Raw genomic sequence first — 10,211 nt, 5'->3', positions numbered from 1 at the left:
CGCTTGGAAGGTGATTTTCAAGTAAAACAAGGACAAAATATTATATGAAAAAAGGTGAAGTGGTATAGTTTGCGAGTGAAAGGTGTCCGAAAATCGCCACATACCATGTTTAAAACACAGTAACGCAAGAAGAAATTGAGATAGCAATGTCAGGTTAAGAGAAGATAAAGGAAGTCGTACCTGACAAATACAATGATGCTGCAATTGAGGCCCAATTTGAAGTGCGCAATGGGATTTTCACAGAAACTGGGGAGTCCTCTTACGGAAAATACAGGAAACTGAAGACTGTTCCACATTATAATGAAATCAGAATGTAGGCAGTAAAAGACTGATGATGAATGCTCACATATCTCACTATAGCTGGAATACCTTAACACACGGAAAATAAGACAATAGTACTGCAAAATCTGTTTTGGCATATGGTTCACATTGTGGTAAGAGAAGTAAAAGTAACACAACTGTATCCATGTTACAATACTGCTGAGACACCGCGAGACACTCGAAAAATGTGAAAGTAACACTGCAAGATCTACTATTCCACATGGGTTACATCACGGTACGAAAAGTAGAAGTTTCCATGCCCTACTACAGCTTGGATTCCGTCACAGTTAAAAAATAGGAAACAAACACTGCTAAACTCCTACCACACACTGTGCGCATTACGGTACAATGAATATAAAAACAAATGTGTTATGTGCCACTGAGACATCCTAAATAATAAAAAAAACAACAGTAAAAACAGTAAAAAACGGGTTAAAGCTCCGAGTATTTTCTACACTACTTTTAGTACGAAAAACAAATGTAAAACAATGGCCATGTCATCAGGTTGTACAAGGGAGCTCTAAATGATGTGGGCAATCTTCACAGGAATAAAGGTGGAGAATATCGAGAATCCTATTTCATCCTCATTACTTAAAAAAAAGAAAGAAAAAAAAGAAAAGAAAAGAAAAGACTACAGAACATTGAATCCCAACTAAAATTTTAATCATATTTTTCTTTTTGCTGTTGTCCTACCTGATCAATGAAAAATCAAAAGCTAGACACAACACAGAATAGAACACGGGCCGTGAGTCGTGTGCGGATTTAATGAGGCAGGTAGTATTGCTAGTTTTATTTTCTTCTTTTCACTAAGTTTCATGATATATCTATAGTATCTTGCAGGGTTGTAAACTCTCACTTTTGAAACGAGCTTAGCTCAGCTCAAACTCAGAGTGTAAAAAGTGAGTTAATTCACATTTACACTCAAGCTTTTTAGAAGCGAGCTCAACTCACGGTCAGGTTTTTTTTTTTTTTTTTTTTTTAAGTTTCGCTCAAGTTCATGCTCAACATAATGAAAACACACTCTGACGATTTAAGAACTAAAAATATTTACAATGATATGCAGTGGCGTATTTACGATTATGTTTCGGGGGTCTTTGCTAACTTTAGCCCTGGAAATGTGAAAATTCTGCAAGATATTTCATTTACTTTAACATAGTAAATAAAATTTCCGAGGCTTAAGCCCGGAAGCCTCAAACGTAACCTAAAATGCCATAAATCTGGGACTACTACATTTTGTTATTGCATTGAGAAATTCAAGAAGTAACTGATTTTTAAAAATACCGAGATGATCTTTTTAATAAGATGATTCTCTCTTTAAAATTTGTAGATTACAACAATATCTATTTCCGTTGATTTGATTAAAAATAAAATAACTGATCAACTATAAACAAGGCAAGATATTTTCTCTGTCTTTGGTTCATACATAACTATCGGGTTATAATTTTGGACAAACATTAAAAACATATGATAAATTCCGCCAACTAAACTAATATTGTCACTTGAAATAGATGCACTTCCAGACTACAGTCGCCTCGAGCTATTTCTAGTCCTAAAGTCCGTAACCTTTATAATTTATATAATTACAAATTAGTATTTAAAGTATCTTCTCAAAGATCGGATAACAGCAAATCTACAAATGGACAATTACATTATTTTGTGAAAATCAAACTATGTGGCGTTGAGCGGGATTTTACGATCAAACTCACCTACATTTCGAGTTAAACTGAACTCACGCTCACATCTTTCAAAAGGAGTTAGTTCATGATAAAACTTACGATAAACGAGCACGCTCATATGAGCTAGCTCAGATGAGCGCGCTCATTTACATCCCTGGTATCTTGGGTAAATTGCAAAGAAAAAAATAATGCATTAATCGATTTTGTTAGGGACTGGGCCTTTAAAATCCTGGATTACAAAGCCTTCGTAAATTTTACGACGCGCCATTTGCAAAAACGCTAGAACTAGAAATACACACCACACAAAAATATTGTTTTATTTTCCCCGCTCTGAAGATAAACAAATTACATATGTTTGTAATATAGGCATATAACTGAATTCTACATAATTTTTAAATTTTAAAAATATACAACCATTAAGTATATATATATATAAATCGCATCGTAAAAATTACGAAAGCTTTATAATCTAGGGTTAAAAGATTTGATTAAATCGCGAAGTAATAAAAAGATACGCGTACTGATTTCATTCTCATAGTAAGTGGAAAGATACTACCCTTCGAAAACATACATTTTAAATTGTGAAAGATAACACATACATGTGCAAACTTTCAAAATGGACGATATTTAACGCCTTTGAGCCTCTTATTTTCCATAGTGTCCAATCCACTGGCGGAGCATTAGACCAATCCGGCGGGCAGGTTCTTTACACAGAAACTTGTCCCTTAACAGTTGTTCACCTTTTACAGTAATGGCAATGATCCTCCTAACTGAAATATACAATTCATACAATTTAAGCAGTACCGGCGGAAGGGCCGGGCGAGCCGGGCGACCGCCCGGGGCGCCAAATTTTAGGGGAGTTTGGGGGGCGCCAAAATTCTTGCTAAATTTATATTATTGTAAACGGTGAACTAAAAATTAACTTTTTCATAAATTGTGTAGCAACATTGGTTACTACCTCATGCCATAGGCCTTACTCTTTATAACAACCCCGTTTTTTTTTCTTGAATCTCCTATAAAGGAAATACCTTCATCCCTTCACCTTATTTGTCTATAAAAAAAATCTCCACTGACAAAGCTAAAGGCTATTGTTGAGAGTTGGGAGTTTTGAGCAACAATAACACGCTCTGACACTTACAACCGCCGCGGTGCCGACAATTGCACTCCTTGCGACAAAGTTATGTCGGCCGCTCTAACAATACACACAAACAATATTGAGTTATCGGCAACCAAAAAGAAATTAGTCCTGTTTGTACTGTCAAATGTCTCGTGAAAGAAAATTATAAATCAGAAGTCATGTACATGTAGTGCAGGCTTCATGGTGTGCGTGTTCTTCTTTTGTCTCCTGAATTTCGACTCTTAGTAGAAGAATCGTTGCGTTAATGTGTTCTTTATCAACATGTCGGAAAAAAAGAAGCCCTCTGGAAATGTATACAGAAAAAGAAGAGCACAATTAGCGGCTGAAAATGAGAAACAGGCAGCAGCATTAAAGAAATTCTTTCGTACTCCTGAAACAGACAATAATGGAAATGAAAACGTAGAACCAGAGAATGAGGAAACCAGCAAGAAATCAACAAATATTCCAGAAGATAACAACACAGTACAGGTAAGTAGGCCTACATTACGTAACGTATTTTCGTTTTATTACGTTTAATAGAGAGAAGGTGTTTACACACGTTGCGTCTTAGCAGGCTGGGGTGGGTAGAGTGGCGGCCTCTCACATAGGCGGCGAACTTCAGGCTCAAAGAAAGTTCTTTCCCAATTGATACAAGTAGCAATAATTACATTCTATACCAACACTGATGCTTGATACAAGTACCAAAGCGATAAGACTTTTACTCGTTAGATGTGCATTAACCAACTTTAGCTGTATTTCAAGCATTCATCTATTAATTAAGTAGAGGGCCTCCATGCTCCATAGTCTAGAGGTTAAAGCGTTGGACTCATGTCTACGTGCTCCTGGGTTCAATCCCCGGACTTTTCGCTTTTCAACGGCAGGAAAACTGGGGAGTCACATAAATAAAGATATGACGGTCACTTGGCCTGCAAAGCTCCTAATACGCCAGTTGGCGGGTAGTGACACGACCGGCTGACCCGCGTTCTGTTACCCAGGTGGATGAATTTTTACCACTCGCTATCAGATGGCGTTAGAGCAGGCCCAGAATCTATTGGTCTGCCGTGCCAGTGATTATTATTATTACTATTATTATTATTATTATTATTATTATTATTATTATTATTATTATTAGTAATAGTAGTAGTAGTAGTGGTAGTAGGAGTATCGTCTACCAACTAGAATTCTGAAGAGTTAAAATGAATGATTGTTACCGTTAACAGATCCTCGTGGAGTTTCGCTATCACAAATTTTGCAATAGACCCATTATTTCATAAACATATCGTAAATAAGTAACATGTACCAGTGTAAGACTATATAGATTGTTTCTATCCAATACGATTAACGTGACTTTAAAAAAAGTGTTCGGGCCTCGGCAGCTAATTTGAATGCATTCGCATCTATTTTATGAATGCGCTGATTCTTGATGATGTTCACAACACAAAGTTGTTAATGAATACGGAGAGAATTTAATTTTTATGTACAGTTAGCAAAAGAAAAAATGAGGTCATTCTTACTTAGATTCTGTAAGAATCGCCCCATTTTTTTTGTTTTCTTAACTGTACATTTTCACAATGAACACGGAATATGTAGATTCAATATTTATACACAGTTATTTTATCATTTATGCATTTTCTTCACCTTTAGAATACAAATTAAATATATTTTTCTCTTTTAAGAAAATAAACTTTATTTGTAACGTATTAGTTCTTTTCCTTTCCACAGGTAGATCGATCGATTACGAGCATTTCGCAGGAGGAAGAAGAACAATTGAAATCGGGAACAATTGACATACGAAACGAAGATGGATCAGCATTTCCACAGGGAATTGTAATAGACGTAAGTTAAACATTTTGCTATTTGAATAAACATACAATTGCATGTTGGTTGAATATCACGCAATTACAGCATTGTGTAAAACATAAGAGGAAATGCAGTGAAACATAATTACTTTTATTATTAGAGTACATTGCAATTCGACAGGCATAAATTATAAATTCGACAGACCGACAATTGTTTCTAAATATCTTGTACCAATATGTTCATGACGGCCTAGCTTCTGTATATATATATATATATATACAGGGGCGGATCCAGAATATGATCAAGGGAGGGGCTAAACCATATTTTGCCGTTTTATCCAGTGTAAAGCAAGATTGAAGCCTATTTTATCCAGTGTATACCTGAGCGTCAAGGGGGGGGGGGCTATAGCCCCTATAGCCCTCCCCTTGGATCCGCCACTGTATATATATATATATAGTTAGCTAGTGGGAATAATTAACTATGTCTCACTTACTTTTTGGCCACATAAATTTTACTGTAATTATTTTTCTTAATCTATTAGAAAAATGAAAATACTGAGGTTCAAACTGTATATGCTTTTGTACTGTAATATAAGAAAGCTCATAATTTGCCTGCTATTAGTAATTAATTTATGATGATGATTGGTGTTCTTCCCGGAGGCATGTGTTTGACCGCGAAGGTCTCTCAGCAAGGTGAAACCATGGTGGTTTTGCATTGCTTTCCATGGGATGATGATGACGTTCTAAGGGCGGGATCCGAACCACTTGTGTCCTCACCGAGAATCGAACCCGAGCTCCCTTAGTTATAAGGCGATGAGCTTAACCAGTCGTTCTGTGGAGACACCAATTAAATTATAACATGCCAAATATATAAACAATCAATCAAAAACATCTTTAGGGTCACACTTACTCAATTTTTGGAATTCATTTCTTGTGTCTAGGTGCATAATATCACTGTATTCCGTTCAAGTTGCTTTGACGGAAGACATATGGGATAACATTTTTTTAAAAAAATAATAATATGTAATATTTATTGCCTTAGTGGTTGAATGACTAGCAGACTCACATTTGATGCAAGAGTTAGCGGATTCTATCCCCCAAGGCTTTTTATATTGAGCATCACAAGGAAATCGGAAAGCTTTTCAAGTAATAAAGTACCAAACTCTAATCCAGAAAGCGCCAAAACATTACGATGCAAGTCAACTAACTTATCACATACCAACCCACCACATTTAAAGAGAAAGAAAAAAAGGACACAGTCAGTGGTGTTTCGGAGCTTAAAAAACAGAGTTTAGTTTTAATTAGTGTATAATAATGTGCATTATTTAAAGAAAATACAGATAGTAAGAAATACAAACTTGCTAAGAACAATGTTCAAAGAAATGTTGTTTTCAAAGTTGCATATTTGTTAGGTTAAGTCAGCCACGAACATATTTGTATCCCGGTTGATCTGGTCGTTCATTACTAATTCAACTTCGTAAGAGGCATTTGTGGAGCCAATCAGGGTCAAGGCATTTAACCACATTACAGCACTTCAATGCTAAAACCGAGAATCCTGGGTAGGGCTTCAGAAATTCTGGGCAGATTCTCCTATGTATACAAAAGAACATGACGTGGACGTCTTATATTCGCACGAAACCTGTATTTATTTATTTATTTATTTATATCTCACATCTATCGGAGGCTTATTGGTCATGCGCCATTCTAAGTTTTGTGTTTATCCCCGGATGATCTAGCTGCTTGAATATCCCCCACCCCCACCCTACCCATCTTCGGTGCAAGCCTACCATCCTTAAAAATTATGAACACAATTTTAAAAATTACATTCAAGTTTTAGTCACTTATTCTTTGTTAGAAGACAATGTTTAAAATAAATTTAACATTATTTTCTACTGACTTTTTTTTTTTTTTTTTTTTTTTTTTTGCAGGTGTTGGAATCACAGCCAATCGATCTTGATGATCCAGGAAATTGGCCAGAACATATTACGGACAGAATGCGTCAGATACTTGTTAGACGAGGTCCAGTTCAAGTCTCCAAACGAGAGTTCCCAGTAAACAGCGAGGGTCGGCGATTTACTACAAGTAACTACAAAAGACGTCTGCACAATGGAGAAGAAGTTGCTCGTAGTTGGCTTATTTATTCAGTGACTAAGGATGCAATATTTTGTTTCTCTTGCCGTCTTTTCGGTGGTACTACAATGTCACTCTCTTCTCGTGAAGGTTTTTCGGATTGGAAGCATATGTCCGGACTGTTATCAGACCATGATAGATCTTTGACTCACATGAAGGCTATCCAATCGTGGTTTGAACTTGCAAGCCGATTACAGTCAGGTAAAACAGTTAACGCTGAAAACCAAGCAATTATTCGCAATGAAACTGAGCGTTGGAAAGAGGTTCTCAAACGACTGCTGTGTATAATTCAGTTTCTTGCTTCCCAGAACTTGGCATTTCGTGGTCAAAATGACATTATTTACTCAAGAAACAACGGCAATTTTCTCAAACTAGTTGAGTGTATTGCACAGTTTGATGTTACTATGGCTGAGCATTTGCGACGAATAACATGTAAAGAGACACATGCACATTATTTGAGCAAGGACATTCAAAATGAAATAATTGAACTCCTTGGGTCAAAAATAAAGGATAAAATTTTGACTGGTCTAATGAAAGCGACATATTATTCCGTAATATTAGATTGTACACCATACGTAAGTCATACAGAGCAAATGACTAATTGTTCGTTTCGTGAAGGTAGAACTGGGTAAGGAACCATCCATTGAAGAACATTTTTTGAGATTTTTGTGCATAAATGATTCTTCAGGAGAAGGACTAACTACCACTATTTTGGAAGAATTAGAAAAACTGAAAATTCCTCTCAAACATGCGTGGCCAAGGGTATGATAACGGTGCCAATATGAAAGAAAAGAAAGCACTCAGGCTTTCAAAAAAGAATATTAGATCTAAATAGTCGAGCATTTTTTGTCCCTTGTAGCTCCCATTCATTGAATTTGGTTGTGAATGATGCTGCAATGTGCTGTAGTGAGGCTGTAAATTTTTTTGCTTAATTGCAAGAAGTATACAATTATTTTTCTAGTTCCACATATCGTTGGTCTGTTCTGCAAAAACATATATCCAATTTCACTTTGAAACCTCTTAGTGATACTAGATGGGAGAGTTGTATTGATGCTGTCAAATCGTTTCGCTACCAGTTAGAAGAAATTTACGATGCTCTTTTCGAAGCATCAAAGGACTCAAAGATAGACGTTATGGGCAAAAATAAGGCTTGTTCCCTGGCTAGGAAGATCCTGAATTTTAAGTTCGTTTGTGTTGTGGTGTTTTGGTATGAAGTTCTTTCTTGTGTTAATGTGGTTAGCCATGTTTTCCAACAAGAATCAGTGGACATTCAGCAAGCAGTTGATCTGCTTAAGAAAACCAAGTGTCGCCTTGAGAACATGCGAAGTGATGAAGGTTTCCAGAATATTTTGGTTGATGCCAAAGTAATTGCTGAAGAGCTCGACATTCAACCACAATTTGAGAATGAACCAAAACTCAGACCTAGAAAAGTCAAACGACAATTTTTGTATGAATCTGAAGACGAACCGATTAATGATCCATACAGTGCGTTTAAATGTAACTTCTATTTTTGCACATTAGACACAATTATCTGTTCCCTGAATGAAAGATTTCAACAACTGAAGCAGCACAGCGAAATATTTGGGTTTTTGTATGACATCCATCCAATAACGGACAAGGAGTATTTACTAAAGTGTTGCAAGGACTTACAACTATCTTTAACAGACAAAGATCACTGTGATATTGACGGATTTCAGTTATATCAAGAGCTCTTACTTTTACCTTCATTTCTCGGTTCTGAAAGTGGGAGCAAACCGTTGCAAGTACTTACATATATTTGGAAGAACTCCCTTATTGGGTTATTTCCAAATGCAACTATTGCTCTAAGAATCTTACTAACTATTCCTGTAAGTGTAGCTTCAGCAGAAAGAAGTTTATCCAAGTTGAAACTTATAAAGAACTACCTACGATCAACGATGACGCAAGAGCGTCTTGTAGGCCTTTCTATGATGTCTATTGAATGTGATGTTCTGTGTGAGCTTGACACTGATACTTTAATTAAAGACTTTGCAGAGAAAAAGGCACGAAAAGTTAACTTTACTTAGCATTGTAAGCAAGTCAAAGGACAATTTGCATTAAAACTGCATAAAGATATAAAACTATATTACTGGTTGTATTATTTGTATTACGAAATCTTTGTACAATGCTGTTACAAAATATATTTCTATGTTCTTTTGTTCATATATGTGTTCTCTTTCGCAGTTAACAAGGTTGTTTATGTATATATATGTAAATAAATGCTGTATCGCATTTGCATGCTCATGTGTAAACAATTGTTTCGTATATCGTTAACCAAAACTTACTCTGGGTATTTAACTGACAAAAGTTAAGATCTTACTCAGTTTGATAATTGATTCTTATAGTTATAGTTACAGAGTTCAAGGAGTTATCCTTTAAAAGCAGCTATCTGTAAGGTAGCTTAGCAAATTTAAACTCAATAATACCAATGGGTTGTAGGGGGCGCCATATGGATTCTTTGCCCGGGTGATATTTCCCCCTTCCGCCGGCCCTGAATTTAAGTTACTTTCTTAGATATTGATACGCAGTTTTCACTACTCGACACTCTCAGTGCGCTGTTTAAGGTACCCGAAAGAAATTAATAAATGAAGTAATCTTTTTATAAAACTATAGTGGGTTTCTCACTTAACCCATAGGGTACCATTATATTTTACTACAGAACGTCTATTAGATAATATATTAATGTATATATATTAGTTTTGTGAAATTTCTCCTCCTCATAGTAGAAACCAAAAAGTCCATATCCATAAGAATCTCTATATTTATGACGTCATCAAAAAATACAATTCTTAAAATCTCGGTTACTTTTTTAGATATTGGCATGCAGTTTTCAGTATTGGACACTGCTGAGTGCATTGTTTAAGGTACCCGAAAGAAATTAGTAAATGAAATAATGAATCTGTTGAAAATATAGTGGGGTTCTCACTTAACCCATTCCGGTACCATCATATTTTACTACAGAATGTCTATTAGGTTGTATATTAATACACATATATTCGTTTTTTGAAATTTATCCTTTTTATACTAGAAACCCCTGTCATCAAAAATACAATTCTAAAAATCTCGGTCACTTTTTTAGATATTGACATGCAGTTTTCAGTATTGGACACTGCTGAGTGCATTGTTTAAGGTGCCCAAAAGAAATTAGTA

The 10,211-nt window shown here is 35.7% G+C and overlaps 1 protein-coding gene across 1 annotated transcript; it reads left to right on the top strand.

Annotated features, from left to right (window-relative positions):
• The first annotated feature begins 3,396 nt into the window (after positions 1-3,396).
• LOC145667539 (zinc finger MYM-type protein 1-like) lies at positions 3,397-9,088 on the top strand. The gene is made up of 4 exons (XM_081735013.1): positions 3,397-3,603; positions 4,837-4,950; positions 6,842-7,671; positions 8,005-9,088. Exons 1-4 carry the CDS (start codon positions 3,397-3,399, stop codon positions 9,086-9,088), a joined length of 2,235 nt encoding a protein of 744 aa, XP_081591139.1.
• Positions 9,089-10,211: the final 1,123 nt, after the last annotated feature.

This window comes from Thermobia domestica, chromosome 13, assembly GCF_964235325.1.
Source record: "Thermobia domestica chromosome 13, izTheDome1.hap1.1, whole genome shotgun sequence".
Lineage (NCBI taxonomy): Eukaryota > Metazoa > Arthropoda > Insecta > Zygentoma > Lepismatidae > Thermobia > Thermobia domestica.
The sequence above is the reverse complement of the archived record's forward strand: the minus strand, read 5'-3'. Positions and strand labels throughout refer to the sequence as shown.